Raw genomic sequence first — 15,550 nt, 5'->3', positions numbered from 1 at the left:
GTTTCAGTCACAGGACAGAGTTTGTCTTTTTTTTTAATCATTGTTCTCAAGCATCTGCCATAGTCTCTGTAACTACAACTCAACATTTGTTGAATTAACCTGAATTAGGAAAGTCAATATGTGAATCCATATCCTGTTTTTTTTAAGCCCCATTATCCTTCCAAATCATCATTTTCATGAAAAATCAGGATGGAGACTAGATCTCATTAAACATGCTCAACTCTAAGCCAATCAGCAAATGATAATGGAATAGTATTAAACTATTGGTAAATTTCGCAGAACAAGTCACGTTTGGTTAGTAGCAATCAGATCCTCATCTGGCTACAGCTATTCTGAATGTTTTGTAAAGAACTGGTGCCATTTCATGTGACTTCTGTATCTGGTGTTCAGCAAATACAGGTGACAATACAATATCACCTGTGGTTCAGATGAGTCCAATAAAGTCATGACCCAAAAAACTAGAGAATTCTAGCCAATTTCTTGGGGAAGATATATAAGACATTCATTAATTCAATTAAGAACTATTTATTGAGACGTTATAATGCCAAACACTTCTAGACACTGGAGGTAGAGCAGTGAAAAAGGAAATAAAGTCCTTATGAAGCTGACATTCTAGAGGGAGGAGACAGACAATAAAGAGAGGTGGCAGGATCATTACTACAATTACCCCTCTCTCAAAAGTGGTTTCTTTGACAATTGTAGTATAGGATTCTCTGTTTGGTTTGGTGGTTAGCAGCACCGGCTGAGAGATGGAGAGTCCTGATGCAGAGTCCCAGGTGTGTGCACACTAGTTCCTTATTTTTATGTGGTGGTAATAGTGGGATCTCTTCCTAGAGCTCTTCTGGAGTTTCAATGAAATCATATCTCAGTGCTCAGTGCCTGCTTCATTTTAAGCACTCAATAAATGTTGCAGTGATTACAAGTAGTATTATTGAGTCAATGGACACCTAAGTAACAAGCCTCCTTCTTGCTGAAAGATTTCAGAAGGTATGCCATCAGATTTTGGAACATCATGATTTTCCATAGCTCTGACCCTAGAAAGATACCTTTTGAAACAGAACAAGTACAAAATTGACTCCCCTTGTCAAGTATCCCTTTGACCCCAGTAGAAGTCAAGTAAAGACAAAGCCCTTTCTGGCTGTATAGAGGAAGGAGCTTTCCTCGTGGGTGAGTGCTGTGGACACAGTGTGTCTGTCTGCTTCATGCCTTTCAGTGCACTCCTTCTGAATTACCCAGCTCTCTTCAGCCTTGGATGTTTGTTTTGTTATGTTTTGGGTTTGAACTCCACGTCCCAGTGCTGGTTTCTTGAGTCACAAGGAACTTCAAATGTTTTCTTGAGTGTTGTCTAAGTATCGCTTGCTTTTCTGCAAGTAACATCATAATATCAAGGTCATTCTGCTCAAACACAGCACCTGCCATAATGGGAGTAGTATAATTCCAGGGAGAGGATCCACTCAGAGTTCACAGTGGTGGTTAAACATAAGTGCTACGAGGGGCACTGTTTGCAACATTGATCTATAGCTCTCTATATAAATCTTTTTTTATTGAAGTATAGTTGATTTACAATGTTTATATTAGTTTCAAGTGTACAACATAGTGACTCAATATTTTTATAGATTGTACCCTATTTAAAGTTATTACAAAATATTGGCTGTATTCCCTATGCATACAGAGAAAGACAAATACTGTATGTTATCACTTATATGTGGAATCTAAAAAATATGTATAAATCTTATAAGTTCTAAGAACTCCACAATGGCCAACTATAAAAACCTTGACTCCTTTCCTTTCCTCATTCCCAGTGACTTCAGCAAGTCCTGTAGAGTCCATATCCGAAATATATCTTGACTGTTTAAAATAGTCTGCAATTTTTAATTAACTTATTTGGTCTACTTGTTTATTGTCTGCCTTCCCCACTAACATAAAGCTCTTTTTGCTCTCTGCTGGATCCCCAAGTCACTGGGCTTGGCACAATGGGTACGTTCAATAAACATAAATCAATTATTGAATGAATGGATGGACACACATCTGTTTAGCAAGATTAGATGCCTTGTTGTGACGTGTTGATTTTGTCTCAAAAAGGATATTGACCCATATAGGGCAGTAGTCTCTCTAGTTTTCAGCACCTTCTATTACCACATTAATCAAGTGAGATAAAGTTTATATATTTTTTTATCTTGTAATTTAAAACTATAAATCTCCATATAAAGGAAACATATTTGATCATTCATTAGTCATAACTTGACTGTTTTCCAAAGTAATTTAGGGTGATCATGAAAGGAAGTATCATGAATAAAAACAATAACAATGGCAATGTTAACATCACTTAAAACTCTTGCCAAATAATGATGTTTTCTTGAATCCCACTGTTTGGGCTTTGGGTGTGACCATGTTTAGTGCAATGGGTAAAGCCCGACTACAGAGTTGAACAAACCCAATTTCCACCCTGGCTCAGCCTCTTACTAGCTGCGTAAAGTTGACTGGGTTTCTCCACCTCTGTAGGCTTACTGTCCCCATCTGCGAAATGAATCAATCTCATAGGGCTAGTGTGTGGCTTCAAATCTCATGCAAGGAAATACTCATTATTGTGCCCAACATATCATCATTATGTGAGTTAACTTTTGCTGTGTAACAAGGCACTCCCAAAACATAGTGACCTTTACAACAATCATTTATTTAGCTCATGTTTCTGTGAATTGGCTGGGTGGTTCTCCTCGTCTCGATGAACTGATCTTTGCTGGACTCTCTCATGTATCTATGAAGGCAGGTAGACTGGCCCCTGGATGATCTAGGATCTAGGATGGATTCACTATGCGTCTGCCTGTTGGCAGGCTATTGGCAAAGGTGACAGGAGTGGCTGGGCCATGGTCTCTCATCCTCCAGCAAGCTAGCTCTGGCTTCTCCACATGGTAGTTGTCTCAGAATTCCCAAAAGCAGCAAGAGAGAGCAAGCTCCAACACACAAGACTTCACTTGCAGAATGTTTACTAAATTCCCGTTGGTTAAGCAAATCACAAGGCTGGCCTGGAATTAATGAAAGAAATAATTTATGGCCATTTTTTTAGTCTACCACAATCATCCTTACCGCCATCATCATAAAAACCAATATTTGTTGAGCATTTACTAAGTGGCTGTTCCAATCCTGTTACTATGTTTATCAAAGCTTGTAATTCTTGGGGCTTCCTTGGTGGCGCAGTGGTTAAGAATCTGCCTGCCAATGCAGGGGACACAGGTTCGAGCCCTGGTCCGTGAAGATCCCACATGCCACAGAGCAGCTAATGCCGCGAGCCACAACTACTGAAGCCCGCGGGCCTAGAGCCCATGCTCGCCCGTGAGCCACAACTACTGAAGCCCACGGGCCTAGAGCCCATGCTCTGCAACAAGAGAAGCCACCACAATGAGAAGCCCGCGCACCGGAACAAAGAGCAGCCCCTGCTCAACGCAACTAGAGAAAGCCCGTGCGCAGCAACGAAGACGAAACACAGCCAAAAATAAATTTTTTTTAAAAAGCTTGTAATTCTTACCACAACTTTATGGGGCAGCTACTATTATATCCCCCTATTGGAGAAAAGCATACTGAGGCACAGAATGGAAAAGCAAATTATACAAAGTCACACAGCTGGGAAGCAGAGGAGCTAGGCCTCAAACCAACACTAGAGCAACACTCATAATTACTGTTTTATACTGCCTCCTCTTCCCATTCTATGTATATGGGATTTTCCACAATTGCTTCTTTTTTTCAAGTGGATAATCTAATAAGAGGTTATAGCCTATTTTTAACATGTACCCTGAGCACTGCCATATCTACTACCACTTCATCCATATTTCAGCATTTTTCCAACAAGCACTTTGAATTCAGCTCATCCAGTATTGATATGAATGACATGTTTTAGCCCAGATGGTGGTAGAACCTTAGCTATCTTTCTGATTCTTTGTGGATGGGGTGTTAGTAGTAGTGATGGCAGCTCAGAGCTTTATTCTGGGAGCTCTTCATCTCTTATTTCTTCAGACAAGTTTGAGGGCTTGGAAACAGCTGATAGCAATGCTGAACAATTACTTAATATATACATGACATTTATATATGTTGGAGGTGAGCTGCAACAGCCCTTAAGAGTAGAGGCCATGGCTTTCTCTCTCTATTCTCAGAAACTAGCACAGGGAAGGGCACACAGAGGACAGATTGGAGGAGCTCAGTACGGGTTTATTGTATGTGTCTACCTCCATATTGATATCCCATTAAAGCAAGTGTCACAAACACATATACTAATGGTGACCAGATCATTGGCCAGGTGTGCGCACTAGAGAGTGATGGGGACTGGCACGAACTGGAGAACTCATGGAAATGCTTAGCGTTGCCAGATTGTTCCATTTTTCAGATGATGCTCTAACTTCAGATGTGTATATAAACTTTCCTGATTTTAAAACAGTGTGTGTCAAATGAAACAGGTCCCTTGGGTGAACCTGGCCCACGGCCAGCCAATTGTTGACCCCCACATTAGACACTTGTTGGCATCTCTCTGTTGTATCACAACTGTCCTAAAGGCCTGAGGAGGAAACCTTTAATAAGAATAAGGCAGGGACTTCCCTGGTAGTGCAGTGGTTAAGAATCCGCCTGCCGATGTGGGGGTCACGGGTTTGATCCCTGGTGCAGGAAGATCCCACATGCTGCGGAGCAGCTAAGTCCATGCGCCACAACTACTGAGCCAGCGCTCTAGAGCCCATGAGCCACGACTACTGAGCCTGCGTGCCACAACTACTGAAGCCCATGCGCCTAGAGTCTGTGCTTCGCAACAGGAGAGGCTACCGCCATGAGATGCCCGCGCACCGCAACGAAGAGTAGCCCCCGCTCGCCGCAACTAGAGAAAGCCCGCGCAGCAACGAAGACCCAACACAGCCAAAAATAAATTAATTAATTTTTTAAAATAAGAATAAGGCAAAGATGGAGCACTGAAATGATAAGAGAGGCAGGACTTCGAGAAAGCTGGGTGATGTTCTATTTCAGAGATTCCACAGAGGTCAAGGACATGAGAATAAGAAACGGCCATTAGATTAGAGCAAATTATTCCATACAATGCTACATTCGCAGGCTATGTTCTTTAACAAAAATCCATGGTCAAATAAAATGAGAAATACTCAAAACATTCAGTTAAACAAAATAAAATAGATTTCTTTACTCTGACCCTTTTAATTGTTGTTAATATTTTAATAAGCAATGTAAGTCTTCAAAAGTAGAAATACATACTGAGTTTTTCAAACTTCCATGATCAAGGAGTCCTTATTTCATGCAATTCGTCTAGGGCTAATGATTTGAGGAAGACACTTTGGGAAAGATCGATAAGGGACTGAATGAGACATTGGGACTCTCTGAAGGCATGGGATGGAAACTGGAACGCATCGGGTAATGAGTGTGGCCATAATGAGCCAACGGAGCAGCTTGGCAAGTAAAGAAAGTGGGTCAACACATTGGTAGCTAGGAACCATCAGCATGTTAGTCTTTGTAAAATAAAACCTTTTTAGGATCATTCCTCTGCTGAAAACAAACAAATAGACAAGCAAAAAAGTGAACGGTTTCCCACCTCTGATGGATTAAACCTCTTTGCTTGACATTCAAGGCTCTCCTTCATCAGGCCAACTGACCTTTCCAACTTCCCAGTTATTTCCCTACACTCACTCCCTGCTCTTAATACCTGCTCTGCTCAGTGTCCTTAGGGCACATTCACTGTTCCAGCCTCTTCACCTTTACTTACCATGTGAGTTGCCTCCCCCAGCTGCCCCAGTTAGAGCCATGCCTGTTTTCCAAAGGCACAGCTCAAATCTTCTTTCCCTCTGAATCCTTCTTTAGCTATCAAATCTCACAGTGGGCTCTTTTCCCTGAATGTTTAGAACATTTACTTCTGAAGGACTGTCTCGAGACTTAGTGTGTTGGGGATTGCCTGTATGATTTGGAGCTGAGAGAAGAAAATCACATCCTGAGCTCTGCAGCTCTCTACCCCCATTTGTCCTCACAGTACACCCAAATAAGGTTAGGATGATATTATCCAGCAGCACCTAAGAGCAAGGGTATAACTCCATCACAGTGAATTGCATAGACTGTGCTCTGTTGTTAAACAACCACCTGCTGATCCTTGAGGATAGAGTCCATTCTCTTCTTGCTCAATAGTAATGGGTGCCATTTCTAGACACTAGACTGAGCACTTTATATGTATTGTCAGGGTGAATCCCACACCATCTCTAAGAAGGGGCATTAGTATCCTCTCTGGCTGGTCAAGGCATCCCATGTACCTGACCCCAAGCCTGGGCTATTTCTGTCCCAGCACACCATCTCCGTGGCCACACTGGCCACCAGAAATTTAATGACAGAGAATTAAAGCTAAAGAATCTGCACTCTGCCTTCAAGTAGCAAGTATATACCAGTAGGCAGAGGAAGGCAGAGTAGAACTCTAGTTAGGGTGTCAGCACAGTTTGAATATCAGGGGGGATTCTGGGTACATTCTAGGGTCTCCTAAGGACCCAGCACAGCTCAACAGGGGTCCTTTTGAGTACCCAAGGGCTCTAGTTAAGGTGAGATTTGGAGTGTGCAGCATCACGAGGGTGCATGCAGGGTCTGGAGGGCATGCAAGGGTCTTCCCTTCCCTGGCCACTCACTGGTGTCAACAGAGGGGGTGACCTCAATTTCCACCCTACTATGAGCTTTTTGCTTATCTGTCTTCCTTATTAAACTGTGACCTCTTTGAGGGGAGAAGCTGTCTTATTTACCCAGGCCTGACACATAACTGGTATATAAACATTGATATAATGAATGAATGACAAGTCAACCAAGGCAAGGTGCTCAAAGTGACATGATGGAGACAACACAATACAGTAAACCTTTATTCCACCATCAGAAAGCTGGACTAACTCACCCATGTTATCTTTCTTCCCTGTCATTTATACACTACCCAGAAGGCTCTGGCTTCCCAGAGACCTTGACAAAACCCCAGACCTCCCAGAAATAATGTCAAACCTCATAATTTTCAGGTCTCATCTTCTAAATTAGATTGTGAAGTCCTGTAGCACAAGAGGTGTGTTACTCTTTGTACATGCCCCACATCTTTTATCTCAGTGCTTCTCACAGAGCAGATCTATATAAATGCCTGTTGAACGACTGTATTGGAATGGATTGGAATTATGGCTGGGAGACTGTCCTAATAATCCTATCTCCTTGAGATAATTCTTGGTGAATTCAGATGATGAGGGAAAGAGGAAATCAGGATAGTGGCAGAGACAGAAGGAAAGACGGAAGGAGGAAAAGTGGGTAGGATCTGGCAACTCATTGGATATGGAAAAAGTATCCAAAGACTTTGATCCAAGCTGACGGATTGAAGGGTTACGCCCGAGAGAGAAATATAGATGTTCTCCTGCCCCTTAACCCTCTCATCCTTACTTCATTTTGAGCATGGAGGGAAGATTCCTCATGAATCAGTCTGCAGTGTTCCTTGGAGATAGATCTGGGAGAGTCACTCAGGAGGGTCCAGAAGGACAAAAAGGAAAGGTTTGCCCTTGTCCCACTACAGACGAGCTTTATTCTGCTGAGGAGGAGGAGGAGAAATTTGAGCTGAATATATTTTTGGTTCGTACAAGTTGTAAGTGCTCTGTTTGATAGCAAGGTTGTTTGAATGGCCCATTTCATAACTACACATAGCTTTCCCAAATAAATGGTGTCTGTAGAATGTTCAGGTTAATGCATGAGTCCAGTGTTCACGAGTGTTTGCACTTAGAGCGACTGAGCCTTCTTTCTTAATAAGTCATCTTGGCATTTTGTCAACAAGTTAATTTGCTTTTCTAAGAAACTAGATTAATACTTCCTGTACTTTGTGCTATTCACAGATCTACAGTGCAGTGAGAAGGGGAGAAGAAACAGAAGAGACAATTAGATCTCTTCTCCATTTCTTCACAAAGCTCCCAGCCTCCGAGACAGCCCATGAAAGGATTAGCATTGGTCTGTGCTTAAAGCAATGTGTCCAAGACACTGTTTGTGAGTATCGTGCCACCCTCCAAAGGACTTCCATATCTCAGTACATCACCGGCTCTCTCCTAGAAGCCACCACATCTTTAGGAGCAAGAAGTAACCTTCTCAATTCTTTTGGAGGATCCACGGGACGAATGATGCTGAAAGGTAATGTCTGAAATTTCACTTTTAACTTTTCTTCTTTGAATGCGGAAAAGAATCTAAGTTAACATTTATTGCAACTCCTGACGGAAAATTGAGTCCACGTATCAGCAACTTTAAGAAAAGATAGCTGCTTTAAGAGAATATATAAAAAGATAGTCCTCTATCAAAATCCCTTAAGGTATAAACATTCCGAATGATAAGCATTAAGATATTGAAATTTCTTTTTCAAAAATGGCTAAAAGGCTATCTTTAATTTTTCTAAGTTATTCAGATAAGTGGTTTCTCCTAGTGGTAGTCTATGACAGATGTCAATTATTGTAAAAAAGCCTTGTAAACAAGTGTAGTCATGTGGCCACAGTGAAAACCAACCGTTTCATTCAAAACAGAGTGGAATATAGTTCTCGTTTCTACACAGAATCAATAGGTTCATGTTGACCGGAAGAGCTAAAGGCCATCTTCCAGTGACTCCCATCTTAAAAGATAAGATAGGTGTCCTGCTGAAAAATGAAAGCCAATGGAAAATGGGATCAGAACTTCCCAGCTACTTCCCACAAGTAGCAGAAAGGCGAGTCAGAAATGGCAGTGCACCAAAGAACCTTGGAGATTTGTGCACTGCACAGCTGTCACCACCCGCTTGGCAGCCTTCCCCGGCAGGAAGCTGCCAGCCAGACGGGGACCACGCAGAGCAGCATTCCACTGCCTGGGGGCTGCCAAGAGCTCAATCTGACATCCGGCCACTTCTCTCAAGGAGAGCAGCTCTTGTCCCTCCACAGCAAGCCCCAGACCTGTGATTATCAGGCCAGTGGCCTTCCTCCTTGATCCTCAACCTCCCCACTCCCAGCACCCCTTGGGCGGGCCCTAGAGGGGGTTCACACCTGAGTGGGTGCCATGTTGATTTGTTTTCTAGAGTCACCTTCACTTTTGTGGATTGGTTATAAAGAATGAATGAACAAAAACACAAAATGTGGGACAACTAATCCAAGAGACTAAAGAGGAGACACTTGGTTTCATATGTGTTTCATTCATTCAGCATATGTTTTTTGAGCCCCTACTAGGTGCTGGGTAGGGAACAAAACATAGCCCCTGCCCCCAAGGAACTTGCAGTCTCTAGGTAGTAGGCAGTTTCCCCTATACATAGGATTCAAGATTTCCCTACTCCAATGAGGCTCCTGGTAACTGTCAAGCTTACATTCTCCATCAATGCTCTTACTGGGAATTTGGGCTGAGATTAGCATGTAGAGTTGGCATTGCTTCAGTGCTTGTGACTCTATGTGAGGACCTTATCCTGTGAGTTAATCAGACTGTGTTGATCAGATACCCACTCTGTGCCCAGCAGTGTGTAGGTGTTATGGGAGATCCTAATAAAGTACAAGTCAATTTACTCGCCTTTAAGTTGTTTATGATCCTAATGAGGAGGCCACATTTGCATGCACCAAGTATTCAAAGAACAGACTGCAGAGAGTTAAATGCCAAATAATGTGGAAGTGGCTCTAAGTGTTCAAAGAGTTTGGAGACAGAGTTAATGTTCCATGTGACAAATGGCTTGGCTGCAAACAAACAGAAGTCAATAAAAGCCACTTTGTTTCTTCCCCATTAATTGCAAAAGGGCAGATCTCCAGGCTCCCCAACCAAGGCAGGCTGCCTCCAGGCTTACACAGACCTTTGGGGAGAAAAAAGGAGGCCACTGGTTAAGGTGTCTGTTGCCCTGATAATAACTTGATCTCAATTGCTGTTTGCCTGTCTGTATTCAGATCAGAACTCCTATCAGCATTCCCATCTCTGAGACTCCTTGAATCATCAGCTAATATGTTATCTTTAAATGGGGGTTTTATGCAAGAGTTGGGAGTTTCTTTTACTTTCTGTTTTGCAGCTCTTTAATGGTTTCTGATATCCCTCTGGTAGTAGCTTCTGCTGAATAATACAATTAGCCAGTTGGCTTCAGCTCCAAGCTAATTTCTATAGCTCTGACTTGCTCTCTTGGAAACCTTTTTCAACTTCAGTGCCCACTCCCCTGAGGTTTTCGAAGTCTGTATGTGCCACAGTGAAACATACATTTCTTTAACATGCAGTGAGAGATAATGTGTGAAAAAAAAATCACACATGGCCGTTCAAAGTCATGGAGTGTTTATGGAAACTATAGGTTCAGCATACTGACTAGTTGAGTCTTGAGCTCTGTTGGTCATACACTCCAGCAGGGGGTCTAGAGGATATGCTTGGCTGCTGTGCAGTGCTTTTCTGCTTGTTTTATTGTTCACTGTGTGTCCTGTGGCATTGAGTAGGCCAACAACTTTCAGCTCTCTGTCACCAATGAAAATCTGTGGGAAGTGTGTAACACACTCAGTCCCCAGTTTATAAATGACTTGTGTTCCAGAAGTTCATTTCTCAGGAGCTGTGTGTAATTTAGAATACTTTCCTGGAGAAGCAGTATTAAATGTTGTGATTTGGTTCCCAGACTCTAGTCCTCAAAAACCCCTTTAACCCATAACACAGTTGAAATCTACACACTTCCCGTGGAACAAAGAGAAAAACACAATTATTAGAATACTGAGAATCAGCCTCCAGGAAAAGAGCAATAAATACAAGTGAGTTAAAAGACATTTCTTGTTGAGGGGAAATAATTTTAATTAAGATGAGTAGAGTTAAATTAAAACTTTTATGGAGCTTTTGTAAAGAACTTTGGGCCATTTCAGAGATTTTAGATGTTGGCATCTGTAGTTCTGTTGTTATGGTTAATTATCTTTTGAAACTCATATCTAACATGAAAGATTCAGAAAATTATTATCCCAGTAAGTTTTATTTCTTTTCTTTTAATGAGAGACTTATAAGTGGCATGAAGAAGGGAAAAGGAAGGCAGGGCAGGGTTTATAATTTTTTTCCCAAAGGGAAAGGATAAGGAAGAGGGTCAAAAAGAATGACCTCTTCCATGAGAGAGATCACATTTGAAGTGGATTAAATGGAGTTGGAAAAGGTAGAAAAAAAGGAGGAGGGCAAACGACAAATGCTGTATGATTCCTTTTATATGGGGCACTTAGAATAATCAAAATCATAGAGACAAGGTAGAATTATGGTTGCCAGGGGCTGGTGTGGGGTGGGTATGGGAGTTACTGTTAATGGGTACAGAGTTTCAGTTTTGCAAGATGAAAACAGTTTTGGAGATGGATTGTGGGGATGGTGGCATAACATTATGAATGTACTCATTACCACTCAACTATATTAAAAATGGTTAGGATGCTGAAGTTTTTGTTATATGTGTTTTACCACATACACACACACACAAAAGAATTGAAGAATTTAAAATGGAAGAGGAACATGTTATGTAGGTCTTTGGTGCCAGGTCCATTAAGATGTTAGAAAGAACCGAAAAAGAAAAAGAAATATGAAGACAGCTTTTCACGTGACCTGCAGGTGCCCCAAGTCAGCTTGTCTCCTGGAAGTGGTTATGATTATAAGATGAGAGTTGGAGCTGCCTATAGTAGGTGAGAATAGGAGGAGAAAATGTGCAACCCGTTCTTCATTATTCACAGGGCATTCACAAGTCAGGAATTGGTAACTTAAGAGTTGATTAGTCAGAGTTCTGCAGCCTTGCAGCTTTACCACAGTCTACAGGATTCTGCTAACTCTCTGAAATCTCCATCAGCTTGCACACCTCCAGTGGTACAGGTGGCTCTAGAAAAACAGCCAACAGTCAGTACATTCCTGCTTTTCTGCCTTCAGGACCAATGACGATGGTCCATCTACTAAGTGGAAAGTTTGCCAAATAATGAGAAACATTTTCTGATGTGAAGCATCGAAAAACAAGGGTATGCCCTTGAATACAAGGATGTACTGTCTCAAAATGGAAAATGGAGAGCTTACACCAGGGACTGTGTAAGGACTGTCAGGGACTTCCACTAGTTGAGTACAATCAAGATCTTTCTACTTCCCATCTGGTTCCCCTTCTCTTCCTTCCCATTAACCTTGTTAGAATCACAGGACCAACTCTGTATAGCAGTGGCAGCCAAAAGAATTATTAACTTCAATAATCAGGAATACATTTTCTAAATCCACCTGCTTTTGTTTCTTTTTTTCCAATGTACTCCCTACTAAAAATTACAAAATCACAATAAAGTAAAAAGCGAGAGAAAAGAATAAGATGATTGATAGTAATGTAAAGCACTGAAATAGCAAAAGTAAAAAAAGTAGTGACAAGGAGGAGGATTTTTCAATATAAGGAGGCTAAATGTGTTCAAATGTGCATATTGTATCAGCCAATATAATAAATTTAGTACATTAAACTCAATTTTTCCTTCTCAAATTGTTCCTAAGTAAGTTTGTAAATTAAAGGATTAAATATTTATGTATTACCAGGACAAAGCATAGTTACCCATATTTAAATTATGTAGTAGACAGTGCTCATTTTTAGCCAGTTTAGATATATGTATGTATAGAATAGCTATTAATAAATAAAGTTATTCATCATATATAGACTATAGATAGAATTTCAATATGAAAACAAAAACTGCCCTACAAATGTAATATTCTTATTTGAAAATGGGGAGTATTCTGTTTCTGATAGAAAGATCTAATAAATTTTCAACTTATTTTCTTCTACTGCAATAAGTATGTTCTATTTGTGTCTTCTTCTAAAGTAAATGCCTTTGAGTATAAAAATAAGAAGTCCTAATAGGAATACACACACACACATTTGAACTATGTGCTTGTACCTCATAAATAATTTAGTTTATTAAGGCTGTCCTGGTTGACTTCCTCATAATCAAAACAATTACCCTTTACATGCCTACCAGGCAAGGGAAGGCATATCCATAGTTCTAATTCCAAGATTTCAGTGTATTTAAAGAAATCCTCTGACTTACTAGTTTTGTGACCTTGAAATTATTTCATTGATGTTAAAGTATGCTTTAATGTAACTTGGGGTATGTTTCTGTGCCAGTTAATCAGCTAAAAAGTGTTCATTCACTGCCCACTGTGGCCTAGGGCTGTGTCACCTCTGGGAAGAATGTGACAGATCACATCTGGAAGCCTTCAACTTGTAAAATAATATTTCTCACTCCAGAGAAGATGTAATATTAGGTTTCAGGTCTACTGAGGTAGCCCTTACTACCCTCAAGAGATTCATAAAGTGCAAGGCTAGTCAGTTGATGGTGGGGTCTGTAGCTCACGGGGCTGGGAAGTTTGGTAGGCACAAGACAAAAGCCCTCTGCCTTGGGACACAGGTGGCCAGGTGTCATCCAGGAGTGTGACTCCATGTCGAGATGTACCTAAACATGCTCAGGTGTGACTGAGGAGTGTGACTCCACACCCACGCTTATAACCAGGGGGAGCTCCTCCAAAGCTCCAGTGAAGAGCAAAGTTACCTACCTCAGATATTACTGGAGACATGATGCTTCTTGAGTCAAAACAATTGTGTGTATTTTGGGGGAGAAGGAGGGTGAAGCAGAGGAATTACATTTATTTTTTAATTTTTTCAAGATGACTTCCCCATTACTGATATCTCTGAAATTTTATTTTATTTACTCTTTATTAATTAATTTATTTATTTATTGGCTGAGTTGGGTCTTCGTTGCTGCACGCGGGCTTTCTCTAGTTGCTGCGAGCGGGGGCTACTCTTTGTTGCGGTGCGCGGGCTTCTCATTGCGGTGGCTTCTCCTGTTGTGGAGCACGGGCTCTAGGCACGCGGGTTTCAGCAGTTGTGGTTCACGGGCTCAGTAGTTGTGGCTCACGGGCTCTAGAGCACAGGCTCAGTAGTTGTGGCGCACCGGCTTAGTTGCTCCGCGGCATGTGGGATCTTCCCAGACCAGGTCTCGAACCCATGTCCCCTCCATTGGCAGGCAATTCTTAACCACTGCGCCACCAGGGAAGCCCCTCTCTGAAATTTTAAACTCTTCCATCTGTAAAGAGAAAGTTGGGTAAAGGGAAGGATTAAAATTAGAATTATAGTAATAGCTGTGAACATTTTTTAGTTCTTGCTTGGTGCCAGGTATTACTCTGAATGCTTTATACATGTGATTTCATTGACCATTCAATGGTCCAATGAGGGAGGTACTGTCTACTAATGAGGAAACTGAGACCCAGAGACACGAAGAAACTTGCCTAGGTGTACACAGATAGTCCGTGATAGAGTCAGCACTTGAAACCAGACAGCCTGTTGAGTGCTTACTGTGATTCAGGCAATGCACCAAGCCCTTCATCTGCATTATTTCATTTAGTCCTTATTGTGGGTTGACTTGTGTCCCTTGAAAGAAATATGTTGAAGTTCAAACCCCAGTTCCTACAGATGGGACTTTATTTGGAAATAAGATCTTTACAGATGTAATCGAGTTAAGATGAGGTCATTTTCAGTTAGAATCGGCCCTAAACCCGGTGACTGGTCTTCTTTATCAAAAGAAGAGATGAAGACAGACCATTCTGGGATGAACACCATGTGATTGTAGAGGCAGAGATTGGAGTGATGCATCTGCAAACCAAGGAATGTTAAGGACTGCCGGCCACCACCGGCAGCTAGGAAGAGGCTGGAAAGATTCTGACCAGAGTCCAAGGGGGAGCATGGCCCTGCCAACACTTTGCTTTTGGACTTCTAGCCTCTAGAACTGAGAATAAAGTTGCGTTGTTTTACACCATCCCAGTGGTGGTATTTTGTTACAACAGCACTAAGAAATTAAGACAGTCCTTTTGACAATCCTGTATGGAAGAAATATTAGCACCAGGAAACTGAAGCTCATAGAGGTTAAGTGACTTGCCCAAGGTCACCCAGATAGTAAGTGTGTGCAGCCAACCCAGGTCAAGCTTCTCCAAGGCCTGTGCTCACAGCCGTGGGGGAGACATGTTTGCAGCTCTCCAATGGCACTGTCCATTTCTGCTTTGTTTTAGTTGTTCGGTCCCATCCTCCTCTCCCACAAACACCTTGCCTGGCACAGGACCGGGCACAGAACAGACAGTCCATAAACCTTCATGGATTCCAGTGGCAGATGTGTTCACAGAATCAAGGAACATGTAATCATTGCTCCTTGCAACACTTAACTGAATGAGATCATTTTAGAACCAAAGAAAGAAAACACTAATTTACCTGTAGTTTGCACTAACATATCAGACTCATACAAAATGAAAATACAAATACATTCAGGAAGTTTCCAAGCAGGAACAAAAGCTATACTCAGTGTCTCAAAAGCTACTGTCAGTGCAAGGTGCTGGAATGGTTGCAGAGTTATCTCTGGGATCTTTCTTGCTCCCTGTCTGAACTCCTCTCCCCTCCTGCTCAGACACTGTTGCCTCTGGGGGTGCAGAACCCCCCTAACTGTATCAGCCCATTCACTCCTCACTTACTACCCCATTAAAAACACAATCTCCTGTTCTTTCTGCAGCGGACCCCAGCTGGGCTTTGTGAAGAGAGAGGTCTGCTCGG

At 41.8% G+C, this 15,550-nt stretch overlaps 1 protein-coding gene across 6 annotated transcripts in view; it reads left to right on the top strand.

The window, feature by feature from the left end:
- PLCE1 (phospholipase C epsilon 1) overlaps nt 1-15,550 on the top strand; it is a 320,122-nt gene that overhangs the window by 145,921 nt on the left and 158,651 nt on the right. For all 6 annotated transcript variants that reach the window (XM_061169296.1, XM_061169454.1, XM_061169606.1 and 3 more), the window contains one exon: nt 7,866-8,154. In XM_061169296.1, the coding sequence (XP_061025279.1) occupies nt 7,866-8,154 (289 nt within the window). The remainder of the gene's footprint in view (nt 1-7,865; nt 8,155-15,550) is intronic.

This window comes from Eubalaena glacialis, chromosome 1 (assembly GCF_028564815.1).
Source record: "Eubalaena glacialis isolate mEubGla1 chromosome 1, mEubGla1.1.hap2.+ XY, whole genome shotgun sequence".
NCBI classification, from domain to species: Eukaryota; Metazoa; Chordata; class Mammalia; order Artiodactyla; family Balaenidae; genus Eubalaena; species Eubalaena glacialis.
The sequence above is the reverse complement of the archived record's forward strand: the minus strand, read 5'-3'. Positions and strand labels throughout refer to the sequence as shown.